This window comes from Geospiza fortis, unplaced genomic scaffold (genome assembly GCF_000277835.1).
Source record: "Geospiza fortis unplaced genomic scaffold, GeoFor_1.0 scaffold174, whole genome shotgun sequence".
In the NCBI taxonomy this organism is placed as follows: Eukaryota; Metazoa; Chordata; class Aves; order Passeriformes; family Thraupidae; genus Geospiza; species Geospiza fortis.
In genome coordinates, this window is record NW_005054480.1 from 659,898 (window position 1) to 677,020 (window position 17,123).

Consider the following 17,123-nt stretch of genomic DNA (forward strand, 5'->3'; position numbering starts at 1 on the left):
CGGAGCGGGGCCGGGGCCAGGGCTAGGGCTGCCGCCGGGCACTGCGGGGCTCAGCCTGACTGGGCTGCCCCGAGGGTGAGAGGCGTGGAGAAGAGCTTAAAAAATAGAGCTGGGTGGTCAGCGGAGTTGTTTCTGTAAGCCGCGGCCAGGTGTGGGGCTGCGGCTGTTCGGCCCGTAAGGTGGGACTTTCCGAACCTGTTGTTCTTATTGTCCCTGAACAGCATCACTTCACGTTCTGCTCGGTGAGCTCCTTGCTCTCAGTTCCGCCAATGGAAAGCCCTGGGTATCCTTCCTTAACAGCTTGGTGTTGAATTCTTGGGAGTGTGTATATTTCTGTGTGTATCTTTGGTATTGTTCTGCCTGTTGTCCTTTCACTTATTTGTCGAAACTTATGTTGACAGTTTGATCAAAGTTACCTTAGGCTCAGTTTACTGAGGTCATCTTGTTAGCGCATGGTATTAGGTCAGTATTGTTTTTCTGTATTCCATCATTCTTATTCCTGGTAAACAGCTGTTTTCTAGGAAAAACATTTGATGAATATTAGCCATAAGTGTTGGGATTTTCCTCCTCATAGTTCTTTGTAATCTGTGTCAAACTGATTCTTCTAAATTGTTAATTATCTTGAGAACTTCTTAAGGAAAAGATTTTTGTCGATCTTGTTAGTGCAGAGTCTGTCACTGATAGGACCTTGGTGAATCTGGTGGTTTTATCTTGCACTTGATCTGAAAGAACATTCAGAGTTGTTATGGCCAAATTCAGCTGTGGTATTTAAAACTTATGTCCTTAGTTGGTGATAGCAAATCCAGTTTTTACATGTTTTTCACACTTGGTGTCTTGTAGTTTCATCAGTTTACTTTGAAAGTTTTATCTCGTTCTTATATTTCCAAGTGCAAGCAGATGGAAATGATAGCTACAAGTATTTCTGGAGTCAGCAAATATATCCCTGTCGGAGGTCACTTTTTCACCTTTGGAAAGTACCTCATACAAATATCCAAGGAACTGAATTTTGTGAAGTAAACAACTTCACTTGTTGGACTTACTGGAAGACATTTCACCATTTAAATAAGTGTGGTGTATGACTAAAGCTTGCTAGAAAAAGTGGCTGGTTGAAAAGAGCACAAGTAAATGTATACATAGTGCAGCAAGATACCAAATAATAAAGAGTCCTTTAATTTGATTTTAAGTGCAGTGATGTAATGCTTCAAATATGATCCTGATAGGAAGAGTAACTAAGGTATGTAACACTGGAAGATGAGGCTCTTGATGAAATACCCTGATTCAGTAAATATTGGTATTGTTAACTCTTTACATGTTCTTGCTGCTTTTAAGCCTCTCCATATTACACTTAAATTTAAGAATTTAATTTACTATTGCAGCAAGAGGTTTGTGTTATAGACATGACTTCTGCCATAGGATGGATGTCCCTTTTGTGCCTCAGTGAAACTGAGGTCTGATGAGATTAGCAAGTAAAGCAAGTCTGACTCTGCTGTTGACAGTTGTTGACTGCCTTAATGGTTACACAGGAAACTGAAGAATTAAGTGGCTTTTATGAGGATTAAAAATAAAATTTTAGGTATATGATGAAACTTGTGAGGCTATTTTGGTGTCTAGAAAAAGCATGTTTATTAAATACCCTAAAGTAAACAGAAGTGAGCATCTCACACAGTGCTGTGAGAGAGAAAAACAACTTCCTGAACTCAGGTTTCCTGTGCAAGTTAACTTCCATGTAGTTGAGTTTTAAAAGGAACTAATTCCTTTTGGAAAAGTGGAAATTCTAATTCCTTCTATCTGAAACATAGTTGGGTTAACTGGGAGCTTTCCTGAAGGCATTTTAACTTCCACGTGCTCGGGGAAGAAGTACTGGCAACAGGTGTGATGCTTCCTCTGGCAGGCTATGTCAGAAGGTGGGAAACAGCAGTTCAGGGACTTGATGAGTTTGAGATTTCAGCTGTGTAGGATTGGAGTTAATGGTGGACTTCTCCATGAATTTGCAGAGCCTTGCCTTGAATCTTTTTGTACTTCCAGCCTGAGGCAAGATTTCCAATCAACCACTGTGGAGTTCAGAGCAGTGGAGTCCTGTTAGCTGTAGCCCTCCCTTGCTTGCAGCCTCCAGCTTCTGTGGTCTTGTCCAGGTTTGCCTGGGAAGCTGTTTTAAGGCCTTAAACTGCTGCTTCCAGGTTAGGGGAGCCTTGCAATAGGGAAGTTAACAGGTAGAGCTGAGTTGTGGTTTAGCCCCACCTTGTTTAGTCCCATCCTCAGATCCCTGAGGGGCACAGTAGGCAATATTCTGAAGAATAAAATGAAGTCAGCTTTAAGCTGCTGTGTGTGCTAATTTGAATATGAAATGAATCAGGAACTCTAGTTGTGTTAATATATGACCAGATGGAAGCAAGGAGTGAAAAGAAAATGCTGATTTTTAAAGAAACAGAAGTAATTTTTGTTGTGAAACCCCAAAATGTCTGGAAAAACAGCATTTTTAACATCTGACTAAATATAACCTAGTTAGGCTCTGCTGTATGGAACTGCAAATCAATCAGTGGTCTGTTGAGAGTGAGACTGTAGGATGTTGATATTAATGACACACTTCCCCTCAGGACAGACTTGGCTACCCTGCAGGAAGTGGGGTGAATACTAGGGTATAAAGTCAATGTTTTGACATTTTAGATCACAGGCTTAGAATATGTCTGTGGAGACAGTGAAACAAGGACCAGTGAATTACTTCATGATTTCTAATTCTTTCAGACTTTGAAAACTGAAGTTATTTACAGGTCAAACAAGCTAGATTGTATTTTCCAGAAAAACTTAATTTGCATAAAAAATTAGATTTCAAATTTGATTTCAAGCTCCAGGTTGGTATTTTTACATGCATTCTTTAAAGCTAAATCCTTTGTATTCATTCTTATGGGATGTTTTTTCCTGTGCTAGCCTTTAAGCTATGGAAGAGGTTCTTCAGCTTCATGCTACTTGTCTCTGAAATCTGGGGTACACCACAAACTGCTGAGGGTAACTTTCGTGCCTCGTGTGCTTTGTCTCTCAGATCCTGCACTGTTCTTAGCTCATAAACACTGTGAATACTTCCTGCTTGTAAATCCTGGTACGGTATTGTGATCAGTCTTAAAAACATACATCCCTCCTTCAAAATTGGGGGGGGTGGATTTGAAGGGAGAAGTAAGGAATGGAGTTGGTGGACAGCTGGGCTGACATGGGGGAAACCAGGTGTTGATGTCAGAGGAGATGGACAGGACAATGTAAGGAAAGAGGAAAGGATAAGAGATGAAACAGTTGGGAAAAACAAGTGCTATGATCTAACAGACTTCTGGATAAGGGAGCTGTGAAAGGAAGGAGAACAAGCAGTGAGAGGTTATTCTCAGCAATGTTATTCAAGTGTAGTAAGTATGTGCTGTGGGTTGTATGGCATACAACATAGGATTAGGCTTGTTTGACCAACAAAGAGTCCTTCAGAAAGTACCAGGTATGTAATGTGGTTTGTTTCTGGATGCAAAGTAGATACTCAGCATTTGCATGGGTGTTTCCTGTTTTGCATGGAATTTGAGTGGAACTGTTCCACAAAAGTTTATTTTACTCAGGAGCGCTGTATTCACTTGTTGGAGCACCCCAACTGATTTGCAGGTCCTTTGGTACACAGTTTGACTTTGACAACTGATAACTTTCTAAAGTTTGTATTTATCTTTATCTCACCCCTCTTTTTAGTGAAGTAAACATGAAAGAACCTGAGGCTTGTAGCAAACCTCACCAGGATGTACATCTTCCCTGCACAGAACTTACTTGTGGAAAACTATATAAAAGCATCAAAGTGTTCAGTGTTCTTGCAGCACTATTTGCTGTCAGCTTTGAAAGCTGCCAGCTGTTTCAGACAGTACCCTTGATAGCCTGGAAGTGATCACTTGTTCCTTCATTATTTGAATCTTTCAAACGTATTTTCTCAGCATATTTAGTAAGTCTGTTTTTCGTTTGTGGAATTACCTGTAGTGCAAATGTCCAGCTGTGGATCAGTGGAAGCTTTACTGTGGGGTAAGGTAGGTTCAGAGTTTACAGTCTGAAGCAGCAGACTGTGTGCATGGTGTCTCTACTGGGGCTGATGAGCAACATTCAGTGTCAGTAGGCACATGTATGTATATCTGTATGTCAGTAATGATGAAAAAAACCCCAAAGATTCTCTTATCAATAGTTGGATTCTGGCATGCAGGGCGCGTTTTTCTCTCTTTACTTATTTCCAGTACAGTTGTTTACCTTCCTGTGGAGTGAGAGGAGTTGCTTTCAGTTGTGGTGACACTGTAGGACAAAAAGCAGAAGTCATTTGGGATTCCCTTCCTGCTCCAACCATAAGGACTGTTAATATAACATAACTCAACCTTCTTGCCCTAAACTCTGTTGCCTCACTCATGCCTTTGGCACTTGGGGAAGACTTGTCTCCCCAGACAGGCTTGAGGAAAATACTTTAACCCTTTTAATTACATTTTTTTTGGAGGAGAGCTGACTGTAGTCCCTGGGTGTGGCAAACTGTGCAGCTGTTCCTTATATTTGGGTAAAAAACAAGAAGAGAACTTTCCTTAAAGAGAGAAGATTTTGTTTTCTGTTAGCAAGAGAGGGGATGTATTATGAATTAATTTGGTGTGACATGTCAACTTGAAGTTTTGGCCTAATTTGGTACTCTCTACTGTTAAAATTGATAATTAAAGGGCATTGCCATATTTCCTACCACAGTTTGAGAACCTGGAAAAAGGAATATAGCACAAGGTAAGTGCACACATGAGAAGCATCTCTTAGAAAGAAGTTTCTAAATCCTTCAGCAGAGCTGAGGTTCTTGCATCAGAAGTGACAGAAACAAAGTTAATTTTCCTCATTTGCATGGTGTCCTGTGGGTGGCTGCTTTTAAGCGTGGCTGGTAGTAGGGCTTTCCGTGTTGTATCTTAAGTAAGAAGTGACAAAATGCTGCTTGGGGCATTCAGAGCAGGGGAGCTACAGGTGAAAGGCTCTATCTAGAGGTTTGCATGGCTTTCAGTGATCACATATGGAAAGTACATGCGTGCTTAGCCTCAACAAATGGTCAGAGGGTGAAGATTTCTGAGGTCCAGATGTGTTCAGTAGCTTGCAGAAACGGGCAGACTTCTGCCGCTTCCCTTTCTTTTGTTTATGTGCTCATCTGACCTGTTGATGAGCCAGTTCTGCTAACAATAGGCACTAACAATAAAACCAAATGTAGGACAAGTACATACTTCCCAGCTGATTTTACAAATCAAATTACCTCACGTGTTGTCAGACAAACCCAGGGATAAAGGAGTGAGTAGGTGACTGTGAACGGGTGACTGATTCAAGGGGCGTTGAGTGTAATGAATGGAAACAGGCTCTTCAGTTAGTGGTAAGATCTGTGTTGCCCCAAAACTTATATTTATTATAAAAATAAAACTGAAACAGAGTGGAGATGGCAGCTGAATTTGCATGTGTGTTCCTACACAACTTGAACTGACTCATGGTGAGCTAATTTTTCTTGCAGATCTTTACCTTCTCACTGAAAAGAGCAAATACAAAATGTGACAGTAGTAAAATCTAATGTATTTTCATACCCTCCCTAGAAAATGAGTACAGCAGCATGGACTCTTCAGCAGCACTCATGGCTTAAGGTCTAGCTATCTCTATCTACCTGTATCAAAACCACCTTTAATATGTTTATTAATTTACTGTGGGAATGTAAATGTTGAATTTCAAGTAGAACTCTTCTGGAGACTTAACTCTTGGTGTCTGTTGAATGTTATCGGAATTCTGCTTATTATAAGCCCTTCAGTGTTTGTAGGCTTTTTTCAAGAAAGTGAAACTGGGTTTTACAAGGTGATCTCAGTGTTTGTAGTCTCTAATCTGCTGTGATGCAATTTGATTAAACTTCTAACTCCATTCAGAAGATAACCAATTTTAACTTGCAACCAAAAACTTGTAACCACTTGTTCGAGATTATTTGCTGTTGAAACCCATTATAAAAGCTTCATTGCATTTTAACAAATAGGTGTGAGCTCAAAGAACTTCTTTGGGGTCCGATTAATTTTTTTTCCTTTGGTTCAGTTCTTCCAACACTAGCATAAAGTGGTACTCATGGCAATAAGTACGAACAGTGTGTGTGCAGAACAGTAGTTATTACATTCTTTCTGGCATCTCCCAAAGTCAGAGGTGCTGGAAAAGCACCTGGCTGGTATAACTGTTTTACTGTTCTGTGGGAGTGATTGTTGGCTTGCAGTTTTCTGAGCGGTGTTGCCTGTCGGACACAAAGAGTGATTGTATAAGGCAGAGCTATTAAAGGTACTTGTAAACCCAGAGTTTAGTTTAAAGCTACCATTGGTGCAGAGACAATGGTGGGGGAAGAAAAGGTGTATATATTCCTCCTCTGAAAGCAGAAGTATTCAGCTTAAGTCATAGTAGCATTTTAGCTAACTTTTAACCTGGCAAACTTGAGCTTTGAATAATATTACTTCTACAGCATCCACACTTAGACAGCAAAGGCAGCAAACTGGGATTTGTTTTCTCTATTAGCTGTCAGCTGTAGTTATGGATTTCTTTCTTCACAGCACTACTACTTTCATTTTATAACCTTTTTCTCTTTTTGGCCTATCTTGAACATCTCTGCTGTTCTCATGACATGGTTTCCTGGTGGTTTTGCTGTGCAGCCTTCAAACTTAGTTCTAGGTCTTCTGAGTATGGACTGCAAGTGTTTATATGAATGGCAGAGGCTGTTTATTTTTGTACTCCCAGGGGCTTTTGTTTCTCTGTATTTACTCCAGCAAAATTATTATTGCTTATATCTTCTTTTGATTCCTTGCCTTGAATTGCAGTAGCTGACTGGATGCTGGTGACAAACTAAAATTAGCTTGCTTACTGCTGTGCCTCTGGGGGGGTTTCCAGTTAACTAATGGTTTTCCAGAAAGACTCCAATGCCTGCAAAGTGATTTGGGCTTAGAGGAGGAAGTTCTGAACAGGCTGAGCAGGAAGGGTGTAGCATCTCCTCTAGTTTAATAGTCTTTTGGCTGGAGATTTTAGCCCAACTGTCAGTGCCTTAAGGGCTAAAATAAATGACACAGAGAATTTAATATGTTTGCTTTGTGCAATTTGGGTCCAAATTGAAGGATCTCCTGTCACCAGGTTTTACCTCTTAGCTCCAAGATCCTGAAATACGTTTCCATATAGTCATGTTAGTGCTGTTTAAGTAACTTTTGTACTTTGCTTGAAATATGTGTAAAAAATCAGAAACAGGGAGTCATGGATGAAACTTGAAAAACGGAAGAGTACATTAGAAACAATAGCAAGTCATACATGGAACAGCTTATGAATGAGCTGGGAGATCCATTTAGTAACTTAAAAAGTATTGGTAATGTTTTATTTCTGTCTGTTGCACAAATAGTGCATTTTTTGTGTGTTCACAAATGAATGTAACTGACACTGTGGATGTCAAAACAATTACTTAGCAAATAGACTTCTGACATTAAGTGGAAAGATCAAATTGCAGACATAAACTCATTTAGGAGGCTTTCCCCCTTAATTTTTATTTGCCAGAATGTGAGGAATAAAGTGGGAAGGTGTAGTTCTTTGCAGCATGTGTTGATGACATGATCTTTGCGAAGTAATGATTACTCTTTCTCTCTTTAGGAAATACACATAAAGGAACCCATAGAAAAGGAAGTAAATCCTCACTTATTGCCAGGTAACTGTTGTATATTACTAGATTTAAGTAATAAAAATTAGTGATTATTGAATAATACTTGAATATTTCCATGTCTTCAGCAAACACTCATGTGACAGCAGTGTCACTAGTAGTAAAATACAGGGTTTGGTTTAACTACCTGTGCAGGTTGCAATGTTTTTAACATCTCTATCTGCATGTGATGTTGAAAACTCTATAGAAACAAATTTTTTACAGAGTTCAGTATCCTCAGGTAAGCTGCATGTGGAGAACTGTCAATACTTGAGTTTGCGCTGTTTCTTAGAAGTTAAAGTTGGGTGGGTTTTGTTTGGAACAGAAGACAAGAACTAGAGGAAATTTACCTTCTAGTGGCTTTGTCCCTGCTGTGAGTTCCTTGGGCCTTCCAATGTTTCTTGTACTGTTAATATTTTCTTTTGTAATTTACAATTACTTCTTGTTTAAAAATATTTTCTAAGAAAAGGAAAGATGAAATACATGTAAAAGTTTACAACAAGGTAGTATTCTTCTGTTTGGTTTCTTACACATTTTAGGAAAGGCCAAGAGTCTGTCTGATCACATCTATTAAAACTTTACTTTTTTAAATTTGAAGTTCAGTTCCTGTGAATTCTAACTAGAGAACTTAATTGACTATTATTTATGCAAACTTGTATTTGAGACTTCCAAAATAGCCTTGGGAACTGTAAAATAGTCAAAGCTATGAAAAAATAACTACAATGAAACTGTAATAACAAATTCAAATGTTTCAACATTCTTATAGTTTAAGGAAGATTGGAATAATTTTCTATTTGTTTATTGACTATATAAACTGCTTTTGCTGGTTTTAGTTTTTTTCAACTACACACTCAAATGATTGCTATTTTTCTGCCATTTGGAGTAGGCCATGACACAGGTACTTGTGATTACAGAACTCCTGAACATCTGCAATTCAGGCCTTCTGGAATAACATTAGTAACCTGGAAGACTAAGATTACAACTAAGATTACAGCTGATTCCAGGAGCTGCCTCGTAGTGGGTTTGTGTAATAGTGATGAACTATCTTTAGGCATACAGTTCTGAGAAACTGCCAGGAAGTTATTGCTGCGATTGAGATAACAATTGAAATAATTCAATTGTAAATGTCAGTTAATGTTGCAAGTCAGTGTTTCTTCTCCACAGGTGAACTGCTGCTTTGTGAAGCCAGCACAGTGTGCAAGTATGTGCAAGAAGATGGGTCAAATCGTGGCACTTACGGGAAACTTGTGTGCACAAACTTTAAGATTTCTTTCCTTGATGATGATTCTTCTTCAGATGATAATGTAAGAAAATAAGTATTCTAATTATGACTAAACAGGCTCTGCATAAATCTTTCCCTTACATAAAGATGCAGAATGAGCATAAATGTGTAAAATTTGCTAATGGGTGCAGAATAACTTGAATTAGTCTGCATCTGCTTGATCCTTTCTCAATCTCTAATGACTATTTTTAAGCAGCAGCAGTGCAAGCATTTATGTGGACACTTAGATTAGACATAGGTTATAACTCTTTATATTTTGTGAGTTGGTCAAGTTTAAGTTAAAAGAACCCATTGTTTTGAAAACTAATCAACAGTTTGTTTAAAGCTGATTTCTGACTCTTTGTCTTGGTAGCATTTGTGGAAGTGTGAATGTTTCTGATGGTGGAAAACATCTGCCTGATTTGACTTTGGGCTACATCTGCAGAATCATTTCAGGCTGTACAAGACTGAGTAAGCTAATACTCAGCGGAAATGCTCTGAAAATTTATGTGGCTCAGTGAAACTCTCAATTATTTCACTCAAAGTCCAATGTTTGCTGAAAAGATTTTAAAACCAAGTGCTGTTGAGCTTGCAAACACTGAGAAAGCTAAAAACTCCTGAAATCTTAAAAATTATTTCAATCTCTTTTCTTTTGGTTTAGCTGCTCAAATTGAGCTGTCAGAGGAGAATGGTAATGCCACAGTGCCACATGCTTTTGATGAGCTTAAGCATTCAAATAGTTTAGTCCGTTTAGGTGCTAGAAGTGAAAAGGGAGTCTAGTGACTCCCACATTCAAGGTGATCTTGACAGTTAAGGACAATGAGAATAATATGATTTGACACATATTGATTGTAGTCAGAAGTTTATTGGGGTTAAATTTCACAAAGTTTAAACATTAAACTAAGGCTTCTGCAGCCAAGTACAGACTATTGGACCTTCTGGAATTAATTAAGACAAAGCTGCAGAATCTTTTGACGTAAATCTCAAGTGATCTGTGGAAAGTTGGTAATGAACATGCTAATTTCTGTTCCATTGCTGGCTCTGAACCTTGGGTTTATAACATGCCAAGTCAACTATATTTCTTTTAACAAAAATTCAGGATTAGCTACCTGCTTCAGAGTACTGCAGACCTGGAAGTAACTCGAGTAAGGTTAACTCTCTTCACAGTAAAATATAATTTGCTGATGTAGTGTACATCAGCTGTTTGGTAACAATATTGAAAATAATAGTGTTTTATTGTGGCATTGCTAAAAATACCATTTTTAACTGTACTAATGGAAAGGTAGAAGTGAAGGGAACTCCAAACCACTTCAAGTTTGGTTACACAGTAGATCAGGTAATTGGGTTGTGTGTGTCTTCACTTTACCTGGTCATAAATCTGATTTTAATGTTAATGTGTTCTTGGGATACTTGTTCTTTTAAGAGACTTTGTATTTCCTGCCAGGTTCCCATAGCAAGGAAACTTGTCATAAAAGGGCTTGGATTACATGAAGCTACTGTATTTCCTGTTTACTGCAGTGATTCTAGTTTGAAAAGTGACTCTCAGTAGAAATGTATGCTTTGAAGCTATTTGAAAAGTAAAAACTGTATCTACATTTCAAGCATGGCTGAGACTTAAATAAAGCCATGTTGTGTGTGTAACTTGCATCTGTCTGCATTTTAATAACTGTTGTTTAGTGTCCTGCCTTGCACAGCTTCTAAGAATAATGAGTAATGCTGATAGTAAAACAGTGCATGGAAGGCCTTTACTTGGCAGAAGGTGATAACTGTAGTGTGACATTTCTATTATTTCCTTCACATTTTTAGGAGCCACTATTTAAGAATAAGATTGTAGGAGAAAATGACATAACTTTGCAGTGCGTAGATCAAATATATGGAGGTAAGTCAGCTTTTTACCCCTGGGGGACTTAGAGTGCTGGTGCTCCTTGTACAAATACATCCTTTTTAGAAAACCAGTACATTATTAAAAAGCAACTGCAGTAATCTTTAATAATGAAATGACAGATAAGAAATTTATCAGAACCCAGTCTTATCCCTCAAGCTTGTCAAATTAATTTTAATTTATTTGATTAGTTGTCCACTGGAACAGACAAAATGATTCCTTCAGAGCAGAGAGTGTACTGTGAAAAGTCCCTAAATTTGGTAGACAAGGATCTTCCAATGTATCAACTATTTCTATAAATATGGATATATTCGCTTCATTTGAGCAATAGCAGTACAGGTACCAAATTCTCAAACAATTCCTTTTATTTTTCTAAGGGAGCTTTGTATTATGAGACACATGATATCTTCACCATATTAAAGGAGATAGAAAAGGAGGTTTTAATTGCCAGCTAAATCAAGTACTTTGTATGGGGGCTTGGAGATGTGCCAGTATTGCTAAAAAAGATAAATGAGAATGGGGTGGATCATTTTAAGTATGGGAAGGCTTTATTGAGAATCCTGTTCTTGGACTAATTATTAGTATTCAGAGTGTTTATAAATGGTGGTGTGGATTTCTGAAGGAGTGAACTGGGGCAGACCAGTGATGGTTATGAGACACTTATTTAGTTTTATGTACAGTGGCCAAGCTGGCAGCACTTGAAATTGTGAAATGGTGCATCCTCAAAGAGAAATGAGCAGAGGTTTGCCTTGGGGACTTCCTGGTGGTTTAAAAAAAAATTAAGGAACTTAGAATGATCTCAGATGTCTGGGGACTTCCCCTTGGGTAAAGCTACTTAATTGTTCTTCGTATGTCTTGGAACTTTAAACTTGGTGTGCAGTCAGAACGTGAATAGATACAACCACTGAGCAGCTAGTTTGCTGCAGATTTGCCTTTTACCTTGTATGAAGTAATTTGATGGGTTTTAAAAGAAAAGTTGTGGCTGGCCAGCCTGTGTTGTAGGATGCTTGTTTTGTCTTGAGAATACTTGGACTTGAATTAGTTTCTTGAGAATTCTGGAAAGTCAGTCAGGGACAACTTTATCAACATTACAAATCCCTTTTTGATGTTTACTTTCCTTTTTAATTTTCCAGTTTATGATGAGAAAAAGAAACTTCTAACAGGACAGCTAAGAAAATACCCAGAGACGTTAATTATCTACTGTAAAGACCTTAGAGTATTTAACTTCTGCCTGAGATACACGAAAGAAGAGGAAGTGAAAAGAGTACGTATAGTAACTTAATTTGCTTTTCTATTTTTAGCTTGGTGTTGGGTGTTGTGAGGATGAGGGAAGGATGAAATTCACCCTGAAACTTGGAAGTGTTTTCTGACCATTTCCAGCTAAGACAGAAAGTAAAAGATTAATTTTGTTAAACATTTCATTGTGCACAGCAGTTAAAAGACAGGTGCAGGTGCTCTTTAAAGAAAACTGGAACTTGGGAGTGCTACGGGAAATTAGCTCCAACTTGGACAAGCTGTAAAGCTGTTCTATTTGTGATATATAATTTCATTTTATTTTAGACTTTAATATAATGTTACTTTCCTGATAACTTTAGGTTTTTTGAGAAATTAGTCTCTACTCCAAACTAACAGTCAACAAACTTTATTTAAATAAGAGTAATTCTGGAGGTTGAACATATATTCTATTACTTAGACGAAATAGGTACAGTGTCTTGCAGAAAACATAGAAACCTTCCTAAAAGTCAGGTTTGAGCTATTGAGGATAAACCCATCAGTTTTGTTTAAAACCTGGATGCAGGGGTTGGTAAAAAAAAAAAATAAAACAATCTTTTTTTTTTTTTAAATGACGGTCTTGGTGTGTGTTAGGGTGTTAATTTTTGGTCCTTTTTTAGATCGTCAGTGGTATAGTTCATCATAGCCAGACTCCTAAGCTGCTTAAACGTTTGTTTCTGTTCTCTTATGCATCAGCTGCTCCAAACAACACAGGTAAATGCTTTTTTTGATGTTTGTTTCATTGTTAGTTTGTTAAGCAGTCTGGGAGGCCTACAGTTGAGTTTGTGCACAACTTACAGCTCTGTCCTGCTGGCAGGTAGCTTCAAAAGATTAATTTTTCTTTTGTTGTACATTGTTAAGCATGTTGCTAAAAACCTCTAAATTGTCTCCTGTTGGTTTTAGTGTCCTTCAGGAAGTTGCACAGAAAATTTCCAAGCAAAAGTAGCATCACTAGATTGAAAACTTATTGTGATTAAAATGTGCAAATGCTTTTCATGTGGTTCATCTAGAAAATAATTTGCCTTCTTTATCAGTGTGGTTTTACTGTATAAATGCTGTGAACCAGACTTCCTGCTCTTAATTCTGAACTTACTGCATTTGCAGTGGCATCCTATGAGAAAGTATTTCCCCTTTTTCTCTTATTTGCAACCAATATGCTTCTTCCAGACAATTGCAAAAAAAGCACAGGTTTGCAGGGCATCTGACTTCCTTTTATATCTGACTTATTACATAATCTTCCCACTTGATCAAACTTGGCTGAATAATACATTAGGCTGCAAAATTCAGGACGAAAAATTGTTGGTGTACTTTCTAGCACTCTGTAATTCAGACTTTAATGGAAGTAATAGTGCTGTTTTGGATTAGGAACCTGGCCCTTAATGCATCAGGAACACCAATTCCCTTCACAGAGGGAGGTTTTGATGTATGCAAGGTATTAGTCAAACACCAAAATATGTCAAGGAATTTCAGGATCATTGAGGTTAGAAGAAGCCTCTGGAGATTATCTAGTCATGTTCTTGTTCCTATGCCCCTCTTCAGAGTAGGGTTGACTGCATCAAGCTTAGTCATGCCCAGTTGGGTTTTGAGTTTCTCCAAGTATTGAGACTCCACAGCCTTTCTGGAGAGTCAGTTTCATTGTTTGACCCTCCTTGTAGTGGAAAACATTACTGTTATGTGTATGTGGGATTTGCTGTAGTTCAGCTTGTGCATAACTGCCTCTTGTCAAGTCACTGAGTCTGGATCCATCTTCTGTTCTCTCCTCCCCTGTTCTACCCCTAGTGTTTATATACACGAGGAGATTGGCCCCTCCTGACCCCTCTTTTTTGAGTGGTCCCAGCTCTGTCTCTCCTCATATCAGGTGTTTTGAGCCCTTTAATGATCACAGAGGGCCTTCACTGGACCTGGTCCAGGAGCCTTCAGAGGGGAGCCCAGCGCTGGGCACAGCCCTCCAGCTGAGAGCAGTGGTGTGTCTTCATTCAGCTGGTACACAGTGGCTTTGCTAAATGCCGCCCAGGAGCACACTGCCTGTGTCCTGCAGGGAAGGCACATTGCTGGCTCAGGTAGTTCCTGCAGGCTTCACCTGAAACTGGTGTTCTATTTCAGCTACAAACAATGGAAAAGACTGCAGGCTTTTCCAGGTAGAGACAGAGCCTGGGAGAAGCCTACTCTTTAAAGCAACATCAAAGTGCTGTCCCACAATTCTTTCCTATTTTGATAGCTGTGTTCAGTAGTACGTGGCTCAGTGTCATTCTTCATAAAATTAGTACAGGATAAGACAAATAGACTGTAGAAATTGTTTTTTATGCCTTTCACAGTCTGCTACCTCTAAAATCCTGTCTCCAAGAGCTCATCAATGATGTTCTGTTCTGAGCTGTAAATTTTTCATCTACCTTATCTTCTTACAGTGAAAAGTTTAAAGCTACCATTGTATCTTCCATGGAAATTATAGCTCTCTTTGCTATTTCAGGTTTAGCTGATATTGTAGAATGTTACTCAATTAGGATGTGTGCTTAAAACAATTGACATTACTGCATAAATTATATGGTTATTATACAAGATTTGAGGCTGAATTAAGCTGCTGTCTTAACTGTTTCTGAGGTGGCTAAGTAGAATTACAGGAAAGAGTCCAAGTTGAAAATATTGAGACTGAATTGCTGTAATTAATTTTCTGCTCTTACTGAGTGCGTGAGATGTTCTATTCAGTGCAAAACTATTAATGAGAAAAAAAATGAACCTTAAACGAAATGCATAGCTGAAATTTGGAGAAATGTTTTTGGTATGATTGTTAATTCTGTGTTTAAACTACAGGATTAGATAGCAGTCCAGCTGCATTAGTATAAAATTATATTTACGGCATTTTAGGCTGGGTGTGAGGACAGCCCCAGCTGTATGGAAGTTCTGTAACAAATTATTAATTTCTACAGCAGAAACTGGTCCTGAAGTTATTAGTAACAGCTGTGTTTGATATTGCTGTTGTTGAAGATCAGACTGAGGCAGTGTGGTGTACAAAGGCATTTTGTCTTTGACTTGAGATTTTTGGTACACAAGAGGTTCTGCTTGCTTACCTTAATGGCGACTAACGGGTTTACTTAGGATTGCTTTTGTGTTAGAGTTCCTGACAGTCTGCAAAGTTAATTTTATTGATGTCTTACAGATGGGAAGAACCAAACTGTGATGTTTGAGACCCTGGAGGACTGGCGTGATGAGCTGGAGCGGACCAAAGGGAATGTGAAATACAAAGCAGTGACCACCAACGAAGGCTACAGAGTCTCTGAAAAGTAAGATTGCCCTGGTTAATAGTGAACTTTGGATGTGTGAAAATCCGTGCTACCTTTGATGCTGGGGATTATACAGGTTTCTGGGAGTCTTTTTAGGATATGGTTTCCATTTTTATTTATGGAATAGTTTGGTTTGTAATCTCAGGAGATGATCCTGCACAACCCTTGATTCAAGCAGGGTTAACTTCAACATTAGGTACAGTCTACTCAGGACCTTGGTTAAATCAAGCTTTGAGTATATCTAGAAGTGGAGAATAGACAATACATATGTCTGGAACCTACACTTCTGTCATACTTGTTAGGATGACATTTTCTCAGTGCTGCACCTTTACTGTGGTAAAATTTCACGTTACATGCACTGTAGATTTTTCACTGTTTTTGCTGGGAGGGGGCTGGATGGGGAAAAAGTAACTGGTTTTAAGTAAATCTGCAAAATGTGCTGGTGGAACTTAAGTTGCATTGCCTTTAGGAGCAGATTAGCAAAGTTTAGCTGAGCTTGGCCACCAGTTTAGCAGAGTAGCATTTTGTGGTGAGCCCTTTGGGATGTATACAAGGCATTGTATACTTCTACTGTTGTTTCATAGTCAAATCTTGAAAGATTTCACAGACCTTGGAAACTAGGATTTCAGAGTCTTAACTGTTTATTCTAGAACTCTGTCTTGGGAGACCCAAATTGAGTTTGAGTACTTACAAGCCAACTTACATTGCTTCTCTGAACTGTGAACATAAATAGGGTTTGGTTGATGCTGTAAATCCTTGTTAAATTAAATGACATTCTTGAATTAGGATGTGAACTGCTTAACAGGTATGGAAACAGATCTAGTCATTTAATGCTGCAGGTGTATCTTCTGAAACAGCAAAGCATGAGAGAACCAAGATAGTCTTAGAAATCAGTCTTAGAGGTTACAATTAATTGCACCTTTGTGAAGGCAGGGGAGTGTTGCAATGAAAATAGTTAAGACCTCAAGGTTGGGAAAAAAGCCTTATTCAAGCTGAAAATAAAGGCACAGCTTTGAGGACAATAGAATTATCTAGTAGGAAAGATTATTGTAGCAAGGTGAATATATAGTTAGAATTTGAGTTAGAACACTCACCATCATTAAAAGGAACTTTGAGATTGTTCTTTGTTCAATTTTTGAGACCAATTTTTGAGACTCTTTTTTGTTGTCTTAGGCTGCCTTTGTATTTTGTTGTTTTCATATGCATTTCCATTCCTGTAAGTATATGTGCATGGCTGAGGGTAAGACTCTCACTGAGATGGCAGAATTTCAATTAATATTTCAGATGTTACTGCATATTGTTTTCAGAACTTTTTTTTAACAGTTTAACAGTATACCTGGTTATCTACAGAAGGGAAACAGATGTTGGAAGGAGAAGTGCTTGATACATTCTGTATTTCACTGAACAGTGTAATATGTAGCAAAACATATATTTAACATATACATAACATAACAGCAAAATATGTATTTATTGTTCACAGTTCCCATTTATTAATGTCTTATAGCCTACATATGTTACTAGCCTGTCTGTCCATCAGCCTGTTTTTCATGAGACTGTGCTGGGTGGCATCTGGCTGGGGCAAGATGTAGGCCTTGAAATGCTATTTGGATATTGAGGTGAAGATAGTGCATGTAAGGTGTAGCTGAACACCTCCAGTTCCCTTGTTTGGATTCTGGTAAGTGCTGTGGCTGTGATGATGGAACATTTTTACAAAGTCAGGTGACCCAACTGAAA

The 17,123-nt window shown here is 38.4% G+C and overlaps 1 protein-coding gene across 1 annotated transcript in view; it reads left to right on the top strand.

Annotated features, from left to right (window-relative positions):
• Positions 1-17,123, top strand: part of MTMR12 (myotubularin related protein 12) — a 33,838-nt gene that overhangs the window by 2,859 nt on the left and 13,856 nt on the right. The window contains exons 3-9 of the mRNA XM_031063077.1: positions 7,651-7,705; positions 8,861-9,000; positions 10,764-10,836; positions 11,973-12,103; positions 12,732-12,825; positions 15,266-15,389; positions 16,563-16,629. Coding sequence (XP_030918937.1) covers positions 7,651-7,705; positions 8,861-9,000; positions 10,764-10,836; positions 11,973-12,103; positions 12,732-12,825; positions 15,266-15,389; positions 16,563-16,629 — 684 coding nt within the window. The remainder of the gene's footprint in view (positions 1-7,650; positions 7,706-8,860; positions 9,001-10,763; positions 10,837-11,972; positions 12,104-12,731; positions 12,826-15,265; positions 15,390-16,562; positions 16,630-17,123) is intronic.